Here is a 25,987-nt window from a genome sequence, read left to right as displayed (position 1 = left end):
CCGTAGCCCTTCGGCAGCCTCAGTTTCTCCCTCTCTTTTCTTTTTTTTTTTTTTCTTTTCATTTCCAATATGGAAACTATCTCAGTTCACCTCCGACATGGCTCAATCTATCCCAAATCAAACGGTTCAGATTGGCTCCACAATCCTTAGCCACTGCTTTAGTGCTTATTCTCACGATAATTCATGCCGTTTTTGTATTTTTGATTTATGCCTACCTGAATTATTTCCAAACTGTTACAACGTTCTTACGGTATTTCCAACTAGCTACATCATCTCCAATGACCATGACAATAGTCCAATTTGTTGACAGATATCTCACAGTAGGTGTTCAAATTGAATCCTCCTAGTCCACTTGGATGAAGCTTCCAGCGAGACAGGACCGCCACCAGAAGTTTATCTCGATGCATCGATTTTATAGCTTTCCTCCCATGGAATTAAAACACACATAACAAAGGAAACCAATGTCAACTGATAAAAAAATAAGCAGTTTTATTGCTCAACCGAATTTAAAATATACATACAATGACTAGACACCCATGCAAATATACCACACTAGCACCTACCCACATTGTATGTATCCTCCCGCTCAACAATCCGAGTCACCCCTTCTCCTCTCCTTCTCTAACACCTCATTTAATTTCATCCCTTGCAAGGCATGGTCTAAGATGGAGGAAAGAAACGGTTAAGGTTGAAGGGGAGAGTATAGAACTCCTCATTCCTGCTATCTCCCTTGAAAGTTCGGAACCTGATCCACCATGGCATCCCTCGATCTTTAGCTGTGTCCTTGAAGTCGAGCGTGTTGTCGAGAAACACAGCCACGATCAATGCAACAGTTGGTGGAGATGAGAAGATTGTGTTGATATAGTCATTAAACTGCAATGCAAGGCACAATATTATTATATAAAAATCTAATCCTGCCAACCTACAGAAAATGTCAAGTTATCCCTAGGAGAAATGAGAGAGATGAATACGAACCCATACAGCCCTAGTGTGGGCAGGACCATGCTGAGCACTTGTGGTGTAGCGGAAGAAGTACTGGGGGATGGATAGGCCAAGGAAGACAGAGACGCCAGTGATGAAGAGGTTTCGCATGGAGTTCATGTTGGTGAACTGCAAGAAGGATAGCCCTATTGCCGCTGAGAACACATAACAATCGCATGAGATTACAGACATGTTACGTTATAGCAAAGAAGCGCAAGGAAAATTCTTAAACGTGTGATGAAGACAACAGGGAGGGAGGACATACCAACAAGACCAAAGAGAACACAGTATACAGCAGCAAAGATTGTGAAGGGAATAGAAGCAAACAATGCTCCAAATTTCCCTGCGACAAAACAATTGCCGAAATGGTTTAAACTGTATCATTTCATTTTGCATGAAGTTCTGTGGAAGCATTGCTCACCCAACATGGAGAAAAATATCATGAAACCAGCTGATATTTGAATGACCCTGCGGCTTCCAACTCTTGTCGACCCAAGAAGCCCAACATTCTCCCTGCGTTATTCTCGAATTACATTGTAATAGTTGGTACAATCCTACAAGCAGTCTCTCATAAGTGGTGAAGATGATGCCACTTACACAGAAACACTGGAGCCAGTGCCAGTGCCAAAAAGCCCATCTAGTAGGATACCGATACCCTGTTCGTCGAGATAGCATAGAGGCAACACCATCCATGTAAATAAATCCAAACTCTATCATCTCAACAATAAGACTTAGAGAACAATTGAACCTGGTCAATGATTACTCACCTGCCATCCAATGCCTCGGCTCAGGACATAAGCAGGAGGTGGTGTTGCACTTGCTAGCCGAGCTGCAGCTTTGTAAGCCCCAGTTGACTACACAAAACAGAAGCATATCAACTTAATAGTACTAAGCATGGGTCCAACAATTTAATCATGAAATGCCTGAATTGCTTCTGCTGTTTTACAAAGGTGAACTTCATAAGCTCTTCTTTTCCCTATGTTAGGCTCTGTGAAAGAAAACTAAAAAGTACTCTTTAGTGAGGAAGGGGAGAAAGAGGGTGAAATAAAACTAGGTAGTTATTACATGCTGATCCATTTTGGTTTAGTCTGGTAGAAACTAGATGTGATCTAAATAAATGGAACAAGAATTTAGGATTCCAACATCACTTACCTCAATCAAGGACACTAAAACAGCAGCAATCATCCCAAAACAATGACCAGCATCAAAGGTCGGCGGACCCCATTGCAATGGATATGGGATCTTTATCCTGTAATACAGTGATACTTGAATTTTTGTATATAGAAGAGATGAAGGATGATGGTCGGTAGAGATGAACGTATTGCGAGTGGATGACTTACCAAGGAGCGGAGGAGATGAGGTTGGCACGGTCGGTGCGGCAATTGATCTGGGTGAGCAAGGGGCGGTGCCTGTATGCACCACTCACTGTGAGGATGTGAGCATAGACCCATATGATGGTGATGGAGATCAGGAGTGCAAATCTTTCCAGTATTGGCACACGCCTTGCATGTAGATGCTTCAGGTACTAAAAAGCGAGGAGGAGAAGTGGGATGGATAAGTGCTAATGTGGTAATGCAAATGCAGAATGGAAGCAGAAAATGGCTTCAAGTTTCTTAACAAGGAGGTGGTGATGGACTGATAGTAACTGTAGTACCTGGGAGAATGCAATGAACAGGATAAGCATGGGAACACCAATCTCCACACATCTCCCAACCTGATGCCATCAAAAGAACGTACCAAGTTAAAGGAACTTTTGCAGAAACATGCAAAGAACTTATCTTTCAGAGGTTTATATCATTATTTTGGCTGTTTTAGTGGAACACAAGGTCTGAAAGTTACATTTCCACAGCAGGAAGAAATGGAAATGTTTTAATGCATTCAATAGAATCCTAGATGCGTTGAAACATGTATAGGAATAGATATCCATAATTTCTGATGGCAAAGATGGCCATCAAGTGTGCTCTTTAAAAAACAAAGTTATCAAATTACAACCAAAAAAAAAAAAAGAGTCAAAGATGCAGAGAATAATACATTAATTTATAAAGTGCAGTTTTAAGGAGTAATATTTTAAAATTTTTGTAGGATACGTTAAGCATTAATGAAATTCTTACTAGCAATGCACTTGAATGGAAAGCATTAAAAATGATGTGATCGACAAATCAGAAGCAATTGTCGCATGAGTAAGCAAATTCTGGGGATTTGTTTATCTTAGATATGACACTCATTTATCTTGAGCCCGCATGCCAACAAATATAATCTACCAAAATAAATAAAAAATACATTCTTATATGAAAATATTTTCATTAACTTAGACATGGTAAAATAACTGAATTATATTAATGTTACCAAAAGAATAACAAAGGGGGGAGAATTTTTAGCTCTGTTTCTTTATGATTTACGGTACAATAAACCTATCAAGCTGAAGGGTGATGCCATGGCTTCTCTTACAGCAGACGCAATTGTTTTACTTAGTAAGAACATGATATCTACATGCGTATGTGAGTGAAAACCATCTAAATATAATATTACCAGAGTAGAAACGTAGCAAACTAAATGCTAATACTGTGCCTTCTATGGCACTAGACATGGTTGTTTGATTTAGTAAGAACATAAGATCTAGATATGCCCTTTGCTCATCATCAATGCTCATAAGAGGCTGGTGTTTAGCCTATAGTGGTACCACAATGTCCCTCAAATTTCAGAACTTGCATGCCTAGATCTAACGTTTCTTTAGTTAATTAGTTTGCATTAATTGTTATTTTATAAATATATTTCAATTTACAGGGAGTACATGCAACCAAACAGGACAAGTCAATATAACTAAGGGCAATGGCAGTCATACCACGGGGAATCCTCTGTCAAAAAGCCCGAAGCCCACCAGCGAGACCACCGAAACCATTCCCAACGGGCTAAAAAACCTGAGCCACCCATAAACCCATCAATGGAACCACATCAAACTATATATAAATTAACTTAAAGTTTCAATCATGCATCATCAATCTTGGATTGCTACCACACCAAAAGATTCCAAACCATCCATTTGGTGGACCCTTTCAAATAGAATACTACCAAAGTTCTCATTCGGATGGCATGTAGGATTAGCTGGTCCAAGTAATGATTGACCTGACCATGACTCATATTAACATGGACCATGTTGTGGACCAGCACAAAAATAGAACCAAAACTACATCTAATAGCAAAGAAACAGAAAAAGTAGAAACTGCACCTGGAGAAAATACCCCACAACTGGCTGTAGCCAAGAATGATCTGAATGCTAGAAGAGACTATCAAGGCTCCTTGTATGGCCCTCATGGTCTGAAGAAACCTCTGCACACATGCAAACAAAGCAGCATTCAAAACCATCAGTTCAAACCAAATAGTTTCTTCTAGGACTGGAACAAGAGGAGGGCATATTGAGATTTAAAAGAGTACAATTTGGTACAGTTGAGAGCTAGGTAGCTAGTTCCCTGACCTCATGATCATCAGATATCCGCGTCAGGGATGAGTCATGAATTATGGAGATGATCGGGACCACGAATGCATAAGAACCACCAACCACAGTTGGAAGGCGAGTGCCGAATAGGGTTTGCAGCAATGTGTTTATGCCAGTCACAAATAGCAATGTCTGAACCACCCTAACCTTATCGCCCTGCATTACCAATGGACCTTGTGACAAATTAGAACTGATTGCATGTGGTACTTCTTGAGTCTTTTGGTAAAATGATATTGATCATGACAAAAAGATGTTGTCCAATACGATGAGCATAGAGGCTAACAAATTATTATTATGAAAATAATCATCACGACTTTCCTGGTTTATCTTCATGCTAAAAGTTCTGAAAACTCCATTGATACAGTGACAATCGTATGCTTCATGCGATTTTTCATTGTTTTGTGATCCAAAGAATGACTGAGGTTTTATACAGGTGATGAACATTTCTACCATGCATCATCACGTTTTGATCTTTAGATATCTGATCACAAAATGTTCAGTTCTTAGAAATGCAAACTCTATCATACTCTAGACAGCATCCATTACCATGCATTCATATAAATACCAATTGCTCAAACAATGGCACTCCTTTTCTCGGTATAAGAAATGACGACGTGAAACATATTGGTGTCATATTAAATGATAACAGAACAATCCTTCCAATGACAATTGGTTTTTGACACGATCAAACTCCCACATGTTCCGCAAACTTGCCAAGGAAACAACTTCTGGCTTAAAAGTATCCATAATCACATCCTTGTCTTTTAAGGATTCTCCAAGTTTTTCCTTCCGAAAGATCCTCGATTAAATAAAAACCAAATGGATCGATCCAAAAATTCTTATCTAATATAAAATGATCAATATCTTAGTGAATGGGTAACTACTGATAAAATTCAGTGCTAGTCCATCTCATATGAAAAAAGATAGGAAACATAGGAAAAGAAATCTCACATCGGTTCCACCCATCAAAGGAACCAACAGAGTGGGGATCATCACTGCCGTTCCCAAAGCCAGTATGTAGTGCTGAAAGCCCAAAGCAATCGCTTCTCCTACAGCCCAAAACACAACCAACAAATAATAATATACTCAAACTTGGTTTCATATCCAAGAGGGAGAAGAACTCAAATAGAAAAATCTAGACTTGGAGTTAATCTGACAGACCCCAAGATGGATTGGAATCGATGCAGTACTCGAAGCCCTGGAGTTGATCCATGGGCGGATGGGTGATCTCCTCCGGTTTGAAATCCGTCATCTTCTCCTAAACCACCAAAACCCCCAGAACCCAAGCCGGAAGAAATCAATGAAAACGAGAGAAAAATCGAAACTTTTTTGGTTCTCTCCGGATATCCACCCTGGAAGCCTCGTATCTCGAAACCAAGAAGGAATTCTGGCGAGGGATATGCGAAGAAGGAATCAATCGCCAAAAGAGAAAAGAGAGAACTGGGAGAAAAGCTGTGGAAGTATCGCGAAAAGCTGAAGGGATTGGGATGAGGAGGAGAAGAAAAGCGAGTGGGAGGAGGAAAGAGGTGTCGCTGGCTCGCTTAAAGGAGGGCTGGCTCGAGACAAAGAAAACTTGCGACCCACTCTCCTTGTTCTCCTTTTATGCTTTCTTTCTCGTCTCTAGCGTTCTCTTTCTCCTCTGTGCGGAGTCTGGGATTTGGCCCGTTGGTATTTTTCGGACGGAAATGCCCTTGGGGACCGAAGCATTTGAGAGGATATAGAGGGGAAAGGAAGGGATAGGAAAAGTTACCGTTGGGTGTTTCGTTTGTTTCGGGTGGTGAAACAATCTCTGCAATTGTGGCATTTATGTAATCTTATGTGTAGTGGATTTAGTGTTTATTCTTATTAAATTCAAAAATGTTGGAGGAGAGAGGGAATTAGTTTTTCATTCAAAAGGATTAGTTTTTGGCTGTACTTTGGTCCATTCACGTGGGACACACCTTCAAGGTGTGGATGTTATCATTCTAGGTCTGGTGATGATGGAAATTATTAGAAAAGGACATAAAAATAAAAGCAGTAGGATGATAGGGTTTGGGTTGTACCTTTGGTAAAAAAGAATGATTGATGTTTTTTTTGCCATATCGGATGGTGTTTTGCATAATATACAGAGCTTGGTCCCAGCTTCATAATCTATACTTTAAATGGAATAAATGAAAGAAAAGATTAGAGTGCTTGAAAACCATACATAATGTGATCCAGCAACTGCTATCATGAATGAAGATCAATTATCCTTTTGTGCGAAAGATACTATTAGAGTCCGATGATAGGAGTGATAAAAAATTTTGACCTATTTAATTAAAAATTTTTATTTGAAAATTCATACTTAAATTTATAGAAAAGATCCCTTGATCTAGCAAAAAATGAGGTTTAGTTGCAAAATTGGTGGCAATATGAGTTGCATCTAGATCTCTTCTATCAACTTATGTTGTTGGCATGTACATTTTAAAATGTAAAGATTGGATATTGGAGTGTCAGAGTTTACACATTGATAATCAGGCAAGCCAAAAAATATCTAGCTATGTTCATGGATGAGCAATAGTAATTTGCTACTATCCACTTTTTTGTAGAGTTATTTTTTATTATGAATCTACGTTCGAATATTTTTAGATTAAATGGAATTCACTCCACTTTGCATGTTAAGTATAACTTTATCCGATTCAAAAGTAGGCCAATTCCAAGATACATGAGGTAGGTCATTACGAGCTTTTTATTAATTTGAGATATTGCTTGCTAAAGTGTCACATATCAAGATAAGATAAAAAAAAGTTGCCCAGCAATTGGTTGCTGTTTTTATTGATTGTGCTTTAGAAGGTTCACACAACGTATGCTTACAAAAGATGTAAACCAATTTAAGTCAAATCATCTTCATTCATCTACTTATCTTGTATAGTTTGAATGCAAGAAATATAGCTCTATCTGTAGTCTGTTTCTTAAAAAAAAAAAAAAAAATCAATTGGAACAAATTTAGTACATCATTATGTCAAATATAGATCAGGCTAATGATATGCTTTTATTTCAAATATAACTTAATCATATAAAAGTACTAGCGGGTTAAGCAAAGAAGGGATAGGACTTAGGAAAAGCGGAAAAGAAGTTAAAGAAAGGAGATAAAAAGTGAAATCCACCACAAACTTCCGACAGAGATAACTCGAATAATCCAAGTCTTTTATTCTGTACTGCTCTCTATCATATGACCTCATGTAGATAACACATTGCTCTCCATGACCCCCACTTTACTAACACCGTAACTTTTTAAAACACATAAATAAATACTTCTACAGTCTCTAAACGGCACCACCTCTTAACTATATTTAATAAATCCTATAATAATAAATGACACATGGAAAATTAACAATGTATAATTGAAGCCAACAACACCAACAATTATAACCAATAAATAGTTGACTAGATTTGACCAAAACTAAGTATAGCTACTCCAAAATAGCTGAACCAAAAAATGGACTGACCCAACATAATCTATTCCTCCTGCATCATTTCAACCTATATTTGTTTCAACAAAACCGTGATCTAAATTACCACTTTCTAATAAATTTGAATAGGTAACGGCTATTAAAATTAGTAATGTATGGAATACATTTATATGGACTAGAAAATTTACTTATGCGAGAAACACATATGTTGAAGATGCTTGTTGAGTATGGCAATTACTCTTGTCTTTTTTTTTCTTTCTTTTAAACCATGACAGGTCCTCCATGTAATCCTGTATCCGAGACACTTAAATTTAGAGTTATTGCTGTCCATTAGATGATCATACTTTATCATATACATTTGATCTCATCTATTACTTCAGACAAGCATGATATGAAAACTACTTTTATGATACTTAATTATGTAACAACTAATGTGGCATCATCTTTTCACAATAATGCTGCAGGAAGGACCCATGTAAAATATCATTTAAAGACATGGAGGAGATTAAAATATTGCCCAATTCATGAGGCCCCATCAATTAGGGCCCTTGTCTTCATGCCAACACCTTACCAGAGTCAATAAGAGTCCCAAGGCCACTTTATGCTCTTCTGATTTTTAAAAGCAGCAGCTTTTTGTTGGCAGTTCTACGAAGAAATAAAAAGAAAATAGAAAGAGGTGAGTCAGCCTGGTAAATAAAACCGGACAGCGGTCGGTGGTTTGAGTCAGCGTCCACGTGCGAAGCAGCCGCGAATCTCCTAACGTCTACCTTCATCTTAGAAAAATGTTAAGCTCACCCAAGTACTCAAGAACCCAGTTCGCACCCTGCCATGGTCGAGGAGCCATAGTTTTGTGTGGGCCCCCATCTGAGAAAGGGACTTCGGGGGATTGTTGTCCGATTTCTCGAGTTGCGGACCTGTCGACTTCTCCTGAATTTTTCCTCTTTTCTCCCACTCTTTTTACTTGGTTTCTTTCTGTTTTCTCTTCGGTTTTGTATTTGAAATTAAAAATGATAAGAAACTTGCCTACGTTTTACTTCAGCACAAAGAAAGTCTCTGAGCTTCTTCCATGGAGACTTGACATGGCGATGGCACACATCCAAGTCATGTTGTCACGTTTCTTAGGCAGCTGTGCTTGCACCGAGAACGCGTACGAACCCTTTACAACCACTTTAGAAGATTGCTTCAGGCCATGAATCTCATTGCAGGCATATCAAAGTTCCACTATTAATTTTTGCTGACTAATTATAAGAAGTAGTTTAAAGAACAAAAAGAAAAAACTTTTAGATTTGAAGTTTTCAAATATATTTGTTTGTTGAAGTTTTCATCCACAAATCTGCCAAATCCTACTAAGCTTGATATAATCTAGCTGATCATAGTACCTCTTGATCGCATCTTGTGCATCGAGACAAATCACTTTTTAGTGTTTCCACCCGATAAAAATATAGAAAAGGTAGAAAAGATGTGCATGAAACAAACATTTCCTTTAGATGTGCCACTTTGATAAGGAGAAGTGATGCAGACTGATTCATAAGTAAGTTTCTTCTTCGGAGAGCTATCTTTCTCATATAGGAGAAATATACAAGAAATCTCAAGATTTGAGACAATAGGAGGAGCTAGATTCCCAGAAGACCTGAAACTCCTTTAACAGACGCCATGATAAGCATATCATAAATAGTAACAATTCTGGGTGTCTTGAATCACAATGTATACTAGGAAGGCAAAGTCGTGACTAATCATACCATTATGCTCGTGACTTGAGATAGCTTCCAAGGTGTTCACATAGATTTTACTTATACATGTGATTCATGCTTGGAAACTTCTCCTGTTGAAGATCAACCTCATTAAATTATTCTAGGCTGGTTTCTATAAAGATTAGTTCCATGAAGATCGAAAGATTATTTGATCTATTTGTTGGGAACTTCTCGCTTTTTTTAAAAAGACATTTTATTTTCCCCTTTAGTAAGTAACATATATAGGGTTTTTGGTTTGTTGTTTATAACTTGAACCTATCTTTAGTGTTAACCCATTCCCCAACAACTGAATCTTTTGAAATTAATTAATATTCAAATTGTTAGAGGCCATGATTTCAAGTTCCCTCTAGATACTTATTTGCAACTTGATTCTCATCCCGATCTGTTTTTGATTGTTGCTGACTTAGAGATTTGGAGTATAAACCTTTCGAGATCAGTTATTTATTTGATCCATTCAATTTTCATCATGAGTTCGTTTTAGGAGACATAATATGCCATCTACCAAATCTATTGTTTGAATCAAATAGCCCAAGCAAGAAAGTTGCAGCTCGAAGTATTACATTGTTATGTGAGCCAAGGCGTAATCCAATTGCTTGCATTCCTCCCTGCGAAGGAAATCAGCAGTCTAAGGCCTGGGAGGAACAAATATGCAACAAAGAAAGCTTCATCCAATTTGGAAGACAACTCAGGCTCTGCAGGGGCTGAGATGGCGTTGGTCTGAATTCATTGTACCAGACGAACTAGAGATAATAACAGTTAGCAAGTTACATAAGTAGCAAAGAACAACACCTTAAAAAAATAATAATAATAATAATAAAAGGTGTATAAGTGAGGCTTTCTCTCCCTTTACCTCAAACCCCTCAAAAGTCAGTCTAATGAAGGTAGGACCTGAAATGAAGTTTTAAACGCTAAGGACATGTTGGGGAAATTCCAACGAAGACAAACTCACAAACAGGCCCGCAAAAAAGAGAGGCTCATAATTTCTACCATGTTGTTACTTCTATTTAATCGTGAGAATCATTAGCATCATCACAAAGTAGGTAGATTAGCATCCTCTTAGACAAAAGCTGGAGAAGGCAAAAGCACTTGGACGGTTTTGCCTTTTGATTTAACTTTGACCTAATGATGTTTGTGATGAAGGAAAAGGTCTACTTGGGGGAATTAAAGCATTAGAAATGATAAGGCTATGATCCAGTGCCAACAAAAGCGGATTCTAGGAAGAGAAGCATGGAAGAAATTTCCGATCAAGATCAGGTTGGAGTGGGACCTCTTATTTTTTTAACTATTTGAAAGATTCCTCGACCGAAAGAGTTAAGCGTATCTTGATGCAGTTGAGCAAAGAAGATTTAGAAGCCTGAGCAATCTATATTTTACCTAACAACCACGAAGATCAATAGTTCCTGTGGTGCTGGGCTAGGCGTTTTGATCTGGGATCGCCTATTTGCCTTACAAAGACTGCATTAAGGCCTTACCTTATCAATGGTGGCACTGTCAATATCACCATCTTCAAAGGAGTCAGCCACCTGCACCCAAAAAAAGGAGTCAGCCACCAATTGCATGAATTCAGGCCAGGCTTGCACAAATGGCATAAAACTATAGCATCTTCTATCTTGAATCGACCAATCACAGTTCTGTCAAGGAGCAACAACTATCGGAAACAAAAGATAAGAATGAGGGAAAAAAAGAAGCTTCCCCAGGCTCCCTTCCTAGAGGCACAAAACATGATAAATTATTAAAGTAACATGTAATGGATTTCTGACGGTTTGCTCCTGTTCCTTATATTTTAAACAGCATTTGAACCTTTCTCCCACTGGTTCCCCTGCATTCTCACTCTCTGCCAATTAACCTGTAACGGGTTCCTGCTGGCCTTCTTTATTATTATTATTATTATTATTATTATTATTATTATTGCCGCCGCTCCCACTTCTCTTTCCCACTGGTTCCCCTTCATGGTCATGGGCTGCTGATTAACCTGTGTAATGCTTTCCTCCTGGACTGCAGACTTTTGAGCAGTGAGAACCCTTTTTCCCACCACCAACCTTGCACTGCCATCGTTCTTTCCAGCATGTTTCCCCATTGGTAAGTAACCACATTGAACTGGCCTTCACAATGCATTCCGGGGCTGCTGAACTATCATGCTTTCACTTTGTGCCAACCGGATGTCTTGACAAGCTGAGAGTGTTCATTTAGGATCAAGAAAATAAAGGAAAGAAAAGCTTCATAGCTTGTGCGGACATCATATGCTGCAACGGCCATAATTAGATGTGCAACTCAAACTAAATGTTAAAATTTATCAGCTTACAAGAATTATTATTATACTGGTTGACAGATATAGTTCGTGTAACTTGCCAACAGCTTAGTTCATATGCCTATATCCTCCCAGCCCAACTTTATCAACAATGTGCCTGGGACAGATGCAAAACAAGATGAAACATCTAAGCATGTAAAGAATTTCCGAGTACATTCCAAAGCCAACTACCATGATCCAGCCGAAGGTTCTCTACCGTAAAAGGGTTTTGGCACCGCCTCAATAGGCTTAAGTAATACTCTCATATCTTTTAGAAGTGAAGAATATTGAAACTGGAGAGAGCATCTGAGCTGTAAAAGATGACTTCATTAGCAAGGTATCAAAAAGACACACTTCTATAATGATACAGATCTATGGGAATTAACAAAACATGGCTGAAGATCTCCATGAAATTTAATCAGGTCATGATCTTTTGTCAAACTTTCTCTCACTCGATCTTTTCTCTTCAGCTTCTCTTCTCTTTTGTTGCCTGCAATTTATGATATGATAGCATTCTTTTAGAGAGAGAAAATGATCAGGAAAAGCAACATTCCCAATTGCAATATTAAAACAACATGATGATTATAATTGCTCACGGCAAATTACCCATGGTATTAGATCGTATGCAGAAAAAGGTCCTTCAGTCCTATCAGAACCTACAATCTTTTCTTTTTCAATATATATAATCTAATCCATTTTGGGGTTAACAGCCTGATATTACCTTTTATTAACAGGTGTAGATGGTTATTGTGATCAACGCACCAGAAGCCCATGACCCTAGTCAGAGCCTAAAGTATAACTACAATCTAAATGGTGAAACATTAGAAATGTTTCATCAACTCATTGAGTGCTTTACATTTGCTGAGTGCAACAAAGATCCAAGGAGGGATGCTAATGCACATTAAGTATATCAGGTATATGTAAAATGTAATAGCTGTAGTTACTGAGTACTGTTACTAATAAAGGTAAAGAAGTTCTCCATGGACACGTCTTCTAATTCCCACATTAAGCATTGAAAAATGTTCCATCCTACTAGATCACCCTTGCATGGCTGTGCATCCTATTTACAATCTAAAGCAACTAAATTAGTGTTGTTTTCTTCATTCATGTAGCAGTGTTGTTTGTCTCCACACCGCTTTTTCGACAGGAGCTCAAACTTACATTTTACTTTGCTAAATGTTGGTCCCATCCTCTTCCAATAGACATTTAGAGAAGCAAACTCCAGAACAATCCTCAGCCAGCCATACCACCTTTTGTGATCCTCATCAAGTTTAAATTCCCATAGAAGTCTCTGGCCACCAAATTCCCTCACATCATACTTGCCCCATCACTTATTATCCAAAAATTCTCCAATATGCCCTCATAAAGGAACCACATACCGTACATTTGAAAAGGCATATGTAAAAATCAAACCTCAAACAGGTAAGGAGAATCGCATATCTGCCATGGTTTAGAAGAGGTTTTTCCAACACCCTTGCAAAAGCTAATTACCACTAAATAATGTATAGTACATAGAAACAATAAATCAATCATAAATGCATCGGATCTTCATGGGTAATAGAACATACCATAACTAGCAAGAAGGAAGAAGCCCAGCAAATGCGTTCTAGAAAATCACTTAGCATACTCATCTCAATTACAAGACACAGTCTCCGCTCAAAAAAAAAGTAGAAAACCCCCTCAGATAAAACAATGATCATGTCACTTAATTTGCATGCTATTTAATTTCAAACATTATTCTTTCAGTATCAGTTGAAGGGGATAAGCGTAACATGGGAAAGAGCTTCATTCAGTCACCACATCAAAGTTCTTAGCATTCTTTGAGTGCCTCATCCCCCCTCCCCCAACCTCTTTGCCGGAACCTAAATGAAACCACAACAGCTAGCCTCTTGCTACAACACCATATCTGGTCTAACATGATCAATTATCACCTTCATCGCCAATATTCTTATCCCCCTCAAAAGCAAAAGTAGGAGGAGAAGATTAGCATCCAATGCGACCTGGGAAAGCATCCAAAAGTCCAGGACTTAGTATAACATCATAAATCATAACCATCAGATGCCAGTAGTGATCACATCACATTTTAAGTCCACTCTGCATCACCCAACCACAGATTTCTTCAGTTTTGCATTTTTTATCTCTTGGCTTGCTCATATCCTTCTTGGATTCCTAACTCCCTGTACAAATCCTAGGAGTGGCAACTGTCAAGTGGCTTTAGAGGCCTAGATATACCATGCACCTCCTCTCTTTTCAAAAACCAAAGCATTGTATATCCATGCAACTCCTCTCTTTGCACAAATAAAAGTATTATATATCAATGCATCTCCTCTCTTTTCTTAAGGGCTGCAATTCTCAAGCATCTTTTGTGTGACGCAACACCATAGAACTCCCTGGTGTGGCACTATGAATTTTCATAAACCTTGGTCTGACACCTCCAGTGACTCACTAGGAGCCTTGTAAAGCCCTTGATGTGATGCCATGCGGTGAATCAGGGTGAGGAAGTGCAACAAGTCCTTGGACTCCTCCCTTTTGAACATCAACCTTCACCTTTAGCCTTCCAATGTCTCTTCTTCATTTCCACTTTAATTTTCTCCTCTCTTTTGCTGATCACTTGCTCTAGAACCCTATTGGAATGTGTATAACCCAATTAACACATAAATCAATAGGTAGCACGAGGCTACCTATGGATTCTCATATAACCTCAAAGTTTCATTTTTTAGCCTCATTACCCCCTATCTCTTTTCTTCCACTTCATTCTTTGGACTCTTTCACTTATGACTGCTACTCTCAAACATAGTTAAGCATATGAACCTGACATATACCATCCCTTTTACCAGTGACCGCTTAGACATCTCTCCACCTAGAAACCACCTATTCCCTCCTTGCAACTGCTAACTCCACTTCCACCAAGCCAAAATTGATTTGGTAAATCTTGACCTAGTAAATAGTGATATTGGCTCCACAAAAGAAAAGGTGATTTTGGAAGGAAAAGCTGTCATGGTTCTCCAAAGAAAAACTAGAAACCATGCAATGAGAGAAATTATTAACCATAGTTTGCTTTCATCATTTCCCAAAAAATGTTGACTGGAATGCTAAAAACAAGTTCACTTCAAAACCCTGAGAGTAGTTAAAAGTACGATGATTTAATTCTTAAAGCACAAAAGGATGTCAAAAATCATTTTCCAATACTAATTGAGTTTGTATCACTTGGGTAATATCATGGGAATCATAAGGGGAATTGAAGCATAAAATAGCAAGAATATGAATACATATAATTGAGAGTAGAAAAGGTCAGCCTAGCGCACGAGGTTCCTGCTACTGCCAGGTATGTGGAGGGTCAGATGTACGCATGCTTACCCCTGCAAACAAAGAGGCTATTTCCATGTTTCAAACCTATGACCTGCAGGACACAATGGAGCAACCTTACCATTGCGCAAAGGCTCCCCTCTATATGATTGAGAGCAATACCTTGAAATTAACTGATTTGAGTATAAAAGTGAAATAGGAATACACAATTAAATCATGACATAAAAACCCAATAGACGTCAGCTCTGATCTATTTCAAGCTTTAGATAAAAAAACATACAGAATTTAATGTAAAGAAGTGCTCAGACACTTGATTTTCATTAGTAATTTAATGGAATGATTGTTGCCAGTTATGTGTAAAGCACGATTTAGACATTTGGTAGAAGGCTTGATGGTTACAATACGGAAGACATTAGGAATCTGTTTCTTGTATTAAGGTTTGAGAAGTGTAGGAGATAGAAAGGATAATACACACTCAAAATCCTAACTATCATGATTTCATCAATTCATTAATATTCTAGAAGTTAATCAAATGCTATGTCATGTTTAAATACATCCCTACTCAATTCACTGAATCCACATAATTTTTGAATACTGAAATATCAATGACACATTATATAAATTCAATGGTGGTAATCAATGGACCACAATAAACTACATGTGGGATAATACCCAGTTCATGACTCAACCACAAGTTACCCCACATGCAACAAACTAAAAAAATCACATATATTAGCGAATTAATTTCATAGTCAAACCATTTTATATCAGTTTATGAGCATAATTAAACTTTCTATAACATCATCCACAAAGAGGAGAGTTGCATCTGGCACTAGTAAAACTTACGCAAATGCAGTATATCCAGCACCAGCATTAGCAGTTGACAAATGTGCTGCATGCACACCAACTGTAGAAAGATTATCATGCCCTCCAGTATGCATTGGATTTTTTACATCGCCATCAATCTGAAAGCAATAAAAGAAAAAAAAGGTAAACTCAATGTGATATCCAAAATTTCATCTCCAAACCAGAATATATACATGGCATCATGAATGTGAGCCAAATAAAACCTTATCCCACTTTGTTTTCTTGTTTTGTCTAATATCTTTTGTTATGGCATCTACGGCTGTTGGAACTGGCTGCACAACCCCTGCCGCAGCACCTGAAACACCTGCAACTGACATTGAAGAGGAGATAAACAATAAAGGAATTGACAAATATGACTAGAATCAGCTTGATGTTAAAGCATGCTATGACATGCAGAGTCGCACCAATTCCCCAAGAAGCAAAATTTGTCCATCATTCATGCAAAAGAAAAACAAAAAGAAAGTTGGTACCTGGGATCTGCATGCTCATCTTCAATGCCGGAGCAACTGTTCCAGGTTGTGTGCCTCCTGCAACAAACTCAACTTTCTGACTTTTTTTCCTTTCCTGCTCCTTTCTTTCCATTTCGCGCTTCATATCAGCCTCTTCAAGCAATACAAGTTTGCTGTGAGAGATCATAATTTACAAGCAAGAGAACCAACATTTCTAGTAATTCATGCATGCACATCTCTTAACCATGATTACAAATAGAGCAAGAGACACAAACAGTGATGGAAAAGAAAAAGTAGCAAAATACCATGAAAAGCTATATTGTAGATTGCAGCAAAACACATTTTCCAGCATAAAGGAATTTTCCAGTAAACAAGAAGATATTTTCCACTTACTTGATATCCCAAAGAAGGAAAATGGTCCAGAGAAGTTTCCCAAAACTTATAAGCCTCTGGAAATTATTTTAAATTGTTTTGGTCAAAGTGGAGGAAGAAAAAAGCCTTCTAAACAGGTCTGCTATGTCCCCTCATAGATTAGACTCTAATCACCATTGTTCATTCCTCCAAATGAAGCACTAATGTATCATTTATTCCAATTTTTTTGCATAAAACTTCAACACCTATTTCTTAAACTGGCATTTTTCAAGAAAGTAGACCTTGCAAGAAGGCCTAGAGAGATGTTGCTGACATGCTTGAGAAACATTTAGGTGGTGCTTATCAGCTCATAGGTTCGCTCAGTGTCGGTTTTTAAACTGTGGGGATAACTCATGAAAAGTAATAAGAGTAGAATCAAGTCTCTGTTCAGGAGTGCTCTTAGTTTATCAAATGATAAGCTTCACTGGCTTATCAGATACAGCCAACAATAATTCACTTAATTTATCAAATGGTAAGCTCCATATTGTGTCTGAAAGAGGGGACAAAAGAGAGGCATGTCAAATTGAAGAGAAAGAAAATAGTTTCTCCCCAGACATTGATTAATGTCACATTCCCTCTTGCTAGGGGCTTCATGACACAATATGACTCAAGCTCAATGTAGTGAGTCAGTGGAGCAACTTCCATGGCCAAGCAAATCCTACTAGGCCTCTTTTATTTCTCCAAGCTTAACAAAAGAACAGTCAGGCTTGAATCCACTCTTTGGGTGGGTTTGGATATCCTTGACCTGAGGCATTGAAAACCTTTCCCCAATTCTTTTCTGTAACAATGACAGAACAGACAGAAATGAGTATGTCAATGTAGCAAGTCAGTGGAGCTACTTATATAGCCAACCAAATCCTCCTCGGCCTCTTTTCTTTATGCAAATTTGATCCAAGAAGGGTGAGGCCTGAATACTCTAGTCCGCTTTGGATAACCATTTTCCTGACCTAAGGAATAAAAAGCCACTTTGCAGATTGTCTCGTCCCTTCCCATTGTTGTCATCCCAGACTCTCCACCATGACTTAGGCCACTTCTTTCTCAGCCGTTTATGCCAACAGATTGATCTCACTGAATAATTCAATGGAAACAAAAGAAGACCTTTTTCTCTTGTTGAACATTTTGTCCTTATTGAGCTGATATTGCAGTTTGCACTTCAGCAAGCTATCACAAGTGATTAACATATGACAAATTTCTAAAGAATCACCCATCAACCAAGTGTTCCCATGTGTTTCCGTTGACTTTTATTACTTCTGAAATTTTATAATTCTTCCCAGTATGTTTCTACTCTCATTTTTCACATTTCCTTTGAAGACCATATCTATTCAAGTAGTTAAGTGCATATGTCCTAACTCCTAACCCTCTAGAATAAAGTCATCACCCAACGCCACATTCATAAAATAGATTAAAATCATCAAGGAGGATATTTTATATATATATATATATATATATATATATATATATATATATATATATATATATATATATATATATATATATATATATATAAGTAGGAAATATGCAAATCAGTAGCCTGCTTAAAAATAATCTCAAATCCTATATCTGACACCATAGTTATCTGTTCTAGTTATCAACGTTTCCAAATTATAACCAAGAAAAAATTTAAGAATGTAATGACTACATTTGACAGCCTAGGAATAGAAGTTTGTTTGGTCAGATACCAAATACTTGCAAATACTATATACACATCAAAAAACAATAAGAACAAGATAAAATACTCAATCACAGGTTTGAGAAAATGTGTAAGAACTTCATCTTAAATCAAAGGGATAGACAAAGGAATTGTCATTGACCTATTTCATCATGGTAGTCGCTTTTGTCGTACCCATGAGGGTCAAACACATCTTTACTGAAGCAAGTCCCTATCTGATCTATATCTTGATATCTCACAGCATGCTGCAAGAAGTCAGGATTTCGGTAATCCTTTCTATTACGCAAATCAGCATTGAAACTCTTCCCAGCCCTCTTATATGCAAGAAACTTGTTTATCTTTTCCTGAAATAAACACAGATAAAAAAAGAGCAACAATGAGAGATACAGGATGAAACTAAAAATGTTATCAGCAAAAGGTTACAGACAAGGAGAAAATTCTGTAATTAAATGCATAAAGTATGGTAGTATTGTGTTTACTTTATCCTTCAACCTTGATCCACAGAAAGGTTTTTTGTGAAAGATCCTTCCAAAACAAAGGGAATAAAATTGCAGTCATTTCAAGAACTTCCAAGAAAACATGAAAATTAGCACTATGTGGATGTCTACAACAGCATATACACAGACATTCATAAATGATAACATGAGAAGATTATCAATTTCAAAGATATGCTCCTGGCAATTGCCTTTTCCACCACTTCCATTTTACTACAATTTGTTTTTGGCATGTAGAGCTAGAATGAACAGCATATCATGTTCCTGTAAAGTGAAAAATTTGCCTAAGACCACCAAAAATTAAAGAGAAATTCTTGTAAATATTGCTACAAATCACATCATGTTATAAATTCCCTTTGCATTCAAAAAAATGACAAGCTACCAGCGAACAAAGAAGGGTGACTCAAAAGTAATTTCTTTCAAGTAGTTGGTGAGTCCAGGTTGAAAAATGATTAGTCCATGTTGTGAACAATAGGGAAAATGAAGATTTTGAAACATACGCTCACCAGGTCCCAAATATCCAATTTCTAATAACCACTCCTCCCCAAGTCTGCCAACTCTGCCCGATAGGCATGGCGATGAGAGTAACCAGTTATGAAGGGCCTTTGTGCAGATATGGTGTCAGGAAGGAGTGGTGGCAAGTTGGAGGGCGAGATGGCAACTTGACAGGCAGGAATGGATGGTGTCATAGTCTTTGGAAAGTATCATCACTTGCAAGTAGAAAATCATAATATTAAGATGTTAAGAATGCACATATGTGAAAAGATAGAATATTAAGCAACATGGGAAAAAAAAAATGGAGCACATCTTAGAAGCAGCTATACAAATGAAAAGTTGCATGATGTAATATTGATACAACAAGAAAGTATCACCTATTTGACAACTTTTTTATTATCGATTTTATAAGAGATCACCGAAAAAAGACATCACCACGATACATAACAAAATCAAAGAAACTGTAAAATACTACACCCATATAAAACAGGTCATAAAGTATAGAATGTTTTATGATATTAAACTATTTTAGAACATATAGTTTCAAAAATCAAACTGCCTTAGACTACTTGTCTTGTATATGTAACTGCACAATAAATGCTAAATAAAAGCAATCTGAAGAAATTAAGAGATTATTGCCAGAAAAAGAAAAGGACCTGCAACTCTTCAGGGCATTTTATTGTCACGGGTGGAGGAAGGAACTTATTCAACGGGTCATCTTTTTGCATTTCTATAGAATCTGCAGCAGCTTCCTCAACCGGAGCTACTTCAGGCTCTGTAACAGCAAAATCCATTGCAACACTGATTTCATTTTTGGATTGCTCGGGTAAATCAGAAGACTGAGGAGGTTCTTGTTGGGTGTTTGGTGTTAAAATATGAACAGTTCCTGGTGGGGTCCTCTCCTCAAGGTTCCCTACAAAAACCAATAAACCCGAGCACTAAAAATGAGGACTGAACAATGAGCATCCACTGTCAAGATCCACAAAAAGTACATCGAGATGACAACTACTGCAATGACATATTTCTCCAAAGCCTTTAAGGCAGGATCATGGTTATTAATGTAAAATACAAGAAAGATGTGACAGATTACAATGACAATTAGTAAACATTTTCTTCAAAAAATATAGATGATTGGAACACAAAAAAATGTTTATTTTAAAAGAATTGTATATAGTAGACAAATTGGACCTTTTGCTTCATAGTGATCCTCAGAGCTTAAGGTAGCATTTGGTTGTGGTATAAATTTTGAGGGAACAAGAAGTAGCTATCCGAATAACGTAGAAGGCATAGGACTTATTCTGCAGGATAAGAAATTTGTGGCATTTTGTTGGTGGAATAAGTGGAAGAGGATATCCTACCATTATGTTATTTGGTTGGCAGGACAGGTTGAGGAAATAAGGGGATTTTCATGTTATATGGACAAAATTAACCATCTGTCGGTTGTTGGAAAATGGCTTAGAGGCTCCACCTTGGGGAAATATGAAACCCTTCAAATCATGAACCCCCACATCCAATCCCCCTGACATGGTGGGTGTGTTTCTTTACACAAAATTGCCATTCACAAAACGTGAAAAAATTGCTATCTATGGAAAATGATTAATGTTTGGCTCATATTAAAATGTGCACCATCATCGGGTCTACTACACGACACACGCCATGCCATATGTCAACAAGGAAAGAATAGCAATGCTGGCTGCATGTCAAGCCTAGCAAAAACAGTCAAAGGCTGGTTTTTTGCCATATGGCTATCAAATTGCATCCTTATACAATAACCACGTCAGAATCGAAATTTGTTCATCGACACACAAGCATCCAAAACTTTTTTGCTTCCAAAATTCCACCATCAAACTCACAAGCATCCAAAATTTGGTGGTCGAACACCAAAAATGGCAAGAAATAAAACCAAGAGACAAAAATAAACCAGGAAACAAATCCGAGAACTACTTAGAAAAATCATGCGATCAAGCAACCACTTTTGGGGGAACATAACATCAAGATAGGTTGACAGAGAATGATTGTCCAGGCCTTATCAAAGACAAGCACCGTGATGGTAACATCATCGAGGGAGGTGCTGGATTATAAGGAAGCATGGGAAGTCGTGTAAGTGGAGGTCGAGAAGCGAGTGGAGACGGTGCTGAGGTGGGGCTAACAAAACATGGGAGGCCATTGCCAAGGTAATGAACAGCCAGAGGAAAGCCAATCAATCTCAAGGTCAACCCAAACACCACATTCGGGTACAGTAGAGTAGCTCACCGGCCATGATCAATGCCTCAGTATGGATATCAAGAGGGGAGGGGTAGATGGAGGAGAGATGGGAGGAGATGGGGAGGAGAAAAGGGGAAAGTGATGGAGGCTACCGGAGTTATTACTTGCCTGGGCGATTCCTAGTAAGGGCAAAATAAAATAACATAAAATAACATAAAACCCAATTCCATGAAACAATCCAACCACCCACCCGAATGGCATTATGACACAAATTGGAGGGAAATCTCCTCCCACAACAAATAACAATGAATAACTCTGTTCCCCCAACTAGAAAGGCCCTTTGGCAGAATAGAGAAGGGAGTAGTTGATCATCCCCACTATTCCCATCCAACACTGCCTAAGAGCCTCCACAAAAAAGTATTATGTCACACTAAAGTAGTGAAGAAAAATCATAAGATTGTGATTCAATTGAATGGTGTATCAGAAATCAATACCTCTTCCTATCCATTTACCACAATTACATTATTTGAAGACTAGTGTGATAAATTTTATGATGAGAAAATACATGTTGGAATATATGGAACATAAACAAAGAACTTACTGCGAGGGGAATCACAAGTAATCTGAAAAATCAAGCTTTCCAAAAGGCTCTCAGAAGAATTAAATGTCAAGGTTAAGCAGAAAGGTTTGTTAATTAAGTCTGATGGAGAATAAAGATGGGGTGATAAATCTAGGTAACAAAATCTTTTGGTTAAAGGAGTTAAATTTTCATAAAATGTTCTAAGCAAATCAAAAAGAAGAAAAAAAAAATTGAAATTACCATTACTGTGGATGCCTTTCCAGATACCATACAGTCAAATGGACCAAATTATAGGAACATTGGGAGGTATTATGAACCTTTGAAATATCAAATATTGGCACTAATAAAAAGACTTCCCATCAGTAAGGACCAAGCATGGAAGATTTCCAGCAATGGATTAAATCATCACCTGATCAAACAATTGCCAGAATCTAATGAGATGAACCTTAGTCATTAATGGAAAGATATTCAAGTCTAAAACTTCTTGTAGTTTTCTATGTTATCAAGTAAACATCTCAAGAAGGTACTTTTCAACTGTTCTTAACTTCTTCAAGTGGCCTCATATGATCCTGTGAGATGTGAATGAAATTAAATCAATTAGTATGATCGCACTCATAAACCCATTCTGCAAGATGCACCTTGAAAACAACCTTTCTTCCTTCTCTGATATGTTCTCCAAGCCCTTTGCTTGGACTTACTAGTTTCATTGGAAAAAAACTCCAAAAACCATAAGACTCCACCTTAAACCCTTCCAATCCTAGTAAATACCTTCTCTTTATTTCTTAACTTCAATGTCAACTTTTATTGGATTTCAGGTAGTTTCCTCGGTGATAATTTAGCCACCATTGCCAATGTCAAGGACTAACCGTAACATCCCGACAAACCCTCCTTCCTCCCCATCACACATCCACCATTGCCAAGCCCCTCCACCACTATCTGTCCCACTGACGACCCATCCCTGTTTCCACGATCCATCCTCTCGAGCAACCACTCACAGATCAAGAGCATCTCAAGTCCTAGTTATATCCACCTAGCATGGAAGCAGATGTCCTTGATCAAGCCCATTTGGGTTTTGGATCAAACTAGGTTCCGAGCTTAGGATAGAGCTTTCATAAAATTTTCAAGTTTGGGCCCAGCCTAGAGTTCAAAAAGAAAATTTCAGCCAAGTTTAGGCAAGAGGTGGTCGGGCTTGAGCCCAACCTATTTCCAACCATAAGTCTATCTTAGAGAAAGATAATATACAAATGCATGAAGTCATGAACCATGGCATGAGGCTCACCAAAAATTATGCCTTCCCCTTCCCCATGAGGTGCGACTAATGCAAGCACTTGTATTCATGTGATACTAGAAAGATATAGTACAGTACCTCTAGGACTTGACCTTGATGCTTTACATCCTATTGCAAAACATGAATCCTCCTTGCTTTACAAACCATTTTCCATTTTACCAGACTGCAACCCTCATAACCACCATTGAACCCATGGTATATCAGAATGATATGGCACAATAATTCCAACACTTTACCCCAAGTCTTACATCCCATTCCAAAATCCACATCTTCCTTCACTTCCTTGTTTTGATAGATAGTGACCTCCACAAGCCATAACCACCAAGATAACCTTCTCACTTTTTCATATCATTTCAACTCTAGCCTTCACACCCATTAGCAGGGCATAGAAAGGCAGAGTATGTGCAAAAATAGGAGAGCATCTCCTTAATGAGCAAATTCTTCCAAAAATATAAAATAATTCTTTCCTTGGACACATGCAACCCATACTTCCTTCCACTCTTGACAACTAGCTCTACCAACACAAAAGGAAGGACAAACATAACAACTCATTTGTGGCATCCAAAACTTTCATCACTGGAAAACCATAAACTTTTTCAATATTTTTCAATTGGATCAAATATCTTTGCAATAAGTTTTGGTAACTTGACATAAGAATCTTGTCCTCGTGGACATATATATTATCCATTAATTCATGCATGATGAAGATATTAGTAAAGATTTCTGAAACCTCGCCGATTACAGTTTCACTTAAGGTTTGCAATCAGTTCTGTGTTTTATAGTCCAAATTCAAACACTTGCATCAAATAACACTAAAGAAACCTTATATAAAACAGCATCATAATTCCTTGTAGTAAAATTCACTTGTTGATGATAACTTTTAACTTCTAGGAGAGCAATAAAGATAAATTTTGCAGTTCCACCAGAACAACAGATACAGACTCAATGATTTTATAGTACATTTATGATGTGATGATATTCAACTGAATGCTCGTATATCTAATTTCAGTTGTGCAAAACTCATCAAGTGCAGAAAATTTATCCAAATCATCTCTTTAAAAAATGGTTTTTAATAATTTATAAACAAAAAGGCACATTTATGTGGGGAAAAGATAAAGCAAGGGCTCACCATTGGAAACCTGGAGCTCTGCGCCCATCACAACACGGCCACTGCTCAGTATCTCTCCTTCCTGCCACATCCCACAAGTTTCAATGATCAGGAAGCTGCAATAGACAATATAATGAATCCACTCCAACTAAAAAATTCCAAAGAAGAAATCAAATCCATCAGAAGAAAGAAAAAACCAACCACTTCTGCCAAGTCCCTCAGGCGACCGCAAAAAAGATTGTCACAAGAACCTCAATCCCCCCAAAAAATTTCAAAATCTTGGCTTACAAACAAACAAATCAAGAACCAAACCAAGATTACCTCAGGTTCGGGAGACATGGCGTTTTCATCGTGGGCGTAATCCACTATGACCAACGACCCTCTCCTCATCCTCTGCGCACCCACAGGATCGGAAAAAGAAGTCGGCGGCAGCGCCGGCACCGGCGCCGGCGGAGGCGGAGAAGGAGAGGTCAAGGGAAAGGGCGAAGACTGCTGGTATAGACGAAACGGCGGCGGCGTAGGGCTCCGGGCGACGGGGCTTTTTAGGGTTTTGTAATCCGAGCCTTCGTCGGGAAAGAGAGGAGATCGAGCGCCTAGGAAGGGAGAAGAGCCCTCTAGGGCAGGATACGGCGGTGGGGCAACGCCGTTGTTCTTCGATCCGCCGTCGGCGTCGGCGCCGCCGCCGACTCCGGCGTCGGCCTCGATCTCTTGTTCGTCGTCGTCCTCCTCCTCGTCGTTGTACATGGAGAGAAGAGCGATGCCTCCGGCCTCCGCCTCCATGATCGCTGCTTCGAGATCGCCGGGTTTCGACGGGACCTTGTAGTGGGAGACGAAGGGCGGGCGGCGGATGGGCGAGAAGAGAAGAGCCGCGGCGAGTTCCGGAAAACAATATGGATGCGATCTGATCCAAAGGGTGCAAATCTCGCGAGGCAAGGGATTGAATTTGTCGTGCCCAGTGGTGCCTCCCGACGACGGAGCCCAACCAGGATTCCTGGGCCGGCCCTCTGTTGAAACTTCTGTGGATCCTGAGCTCGGCCCATTTGCATCCCTTTTCAAGATGGAGAAATTATTTGTGCACAGCGGCGGTGTAGAAAATCCGACGTGGAGCACATCATTTTATCTGATTGATTCATGTAGCTACTATTTTTTAACGCATATTTAATACCTGTAAT

The 25,987-nt window shown here is 38.4% G+C and overlaps 2 protein-coding genes across 9 annotated transcripts; both read right to left on the bottom strand.

Annotated features, from left to right (window-relative positions):
• Positions 1-464: 464 nt before the first annotated feature.
• LOC105044191 (nucleobase-ascorbate transporter 2) lies at positions 465-6,056 on the bottom strand. The gene is made up of 14 exons (XM_010922008.3): positions 5,636-6,056; positions 5,426-5,523; positions 4,454-4,630; positions 4,208-4,308; positions 3,824-3,899; positions 2,636-2,695; positions 2,322-2,506; positions 2,134-2,230; positions 1,749-1,835; positions 1,579-1,637; positions 1,403-1,494; positions 1,247-1,324; positions 976-1,136; positions 465-873 (listed from the first exon to the last, which is right to left on the bottom strand). The coding sequence occupies exons 1-14, from the start codon at positions 5,724-5,726 to the stop codon at positions 661-663; spliced, it is 1,575 nt and encodes a 524-aa protein (XP_010920310.1). The 5' UTR covers positions 5,727-6,056; the 3' UTR covers positions 465-660.
• A 6,194-nt stretch (positions 6,057-12,250) lies between these two features.
• LOC105044164 (uncharacterized) lies at positions 12,251-25,734 on the bottom strand. 8 transcript variants are annotated; one of them, XR_831851.4, is made up of 9 exons: positions 25,137-25,734; positions 24,837-24,897; positions 20,291-20,547; positions 18,788-18,989; positions 16,587-16,718; positions 16,330-16,426; positions 16,096-16,214; positions 15,301-15,343; positions 12,251-12,433 (listed from the first exon to the last, which is right to left on the bottom strand). XR_831851.4 is itself a non-coding variant. In XM_010921991.4 (9 exons), exons 1-8 carry the CDS (start codon positions 25,593-25,595, stop codon positions 15,337-15,339), a joined length of 1,344 nt encoding a protein of 447 aa, XP_010920293.1. In that variant the 5' UTR covers positions 25,596-25,734; the 3' UTR covers positions 12,251-12,433; positions 15,301-15,336. The 8 variants fall into 8 exon arrangements, 4 of the variants coding, with proteins under 4 accessions (XP_010920293.1, XP_010920278.1, XP_010920286.1 ...); XM_010921991.4 differs by having other exon boundaries at positions 16,320-16,426; XR_831850.4 differs by lacking the exon at positions 15,301-15,343.
• Positions 25,735-25,987: the final 253 nt, after the last annotated feature.

This window comes from Elaeis guineensis, chromosome 2 (genome assembly GCF_000442705.2).
Source record: "Elaeis guineensis isolate ETL-2024a chromosome 2, EG11, whole genome shotgun sequence".
Taxonomy (NCBI): Eukaryota; Viridiplantae; Streptophyta; class Magnoliopsida; order Arecales; family Arecaceae; genus Elaeis; species Elaeis guineensis.
The sequence above is the reverse complement of the archived record's forward strand: the minus strand, read 5'-3'. Positions and strand labels throughout refer to the sequence as shown.

What these genes read in the sequence shown, in the direction of transcription:
- LOC105044191 (XM_010922008.3), bottom strand. Translation starts at nt 5,726, where the DNA reads ATGACGGATTTCAAACCGGAGGAGATCACCCATCCGCCCATGGATCAA. An exon ending in CGATTCCAATCCATCTTGGG is followed by an intron (nt 5,524 to 5,635) that starts GTCTGTCAGATT and finishes TTTGGGCTGTAG; the next exon opens with GAGAAGCGATTGCTTTGGGC. An exon ending in TGTTCTCTTTGGTCTTGTTG is followed by an intron (nt 1,137 to 1,246) that starts GTATGTCCTCCC and finishes ATGTGTTCTCAG; the next exon opens with CGGCAATAGGGCTATCCTTC.
- LOC105044164 (XM_010921976.4), bottom strand. Translation starts at nt 25,595, where the DNA reads ATGGAGGCGGAGGCCGGAGGCATCGCTCTTCTCTCCATGTACAACGAC. An exon ending in CGACTACCATGATGAAATAG is followed by an intron (nt 16,719 to 18,787) that starts GTCAATGACAAT and finishes TATTGCTTGAAG; the next exon opens with AGGCTGATATGAAGCGCGAA. An exon ending in GATGAGCATGCAGATCCCAG is followed by an intron (nt 16,427 to 16,586) that starts GTACCAACTTTC and finishes CTTCAATGTCAG; the next exon opens with TTGCAGGTGTTTCAGGTGCT.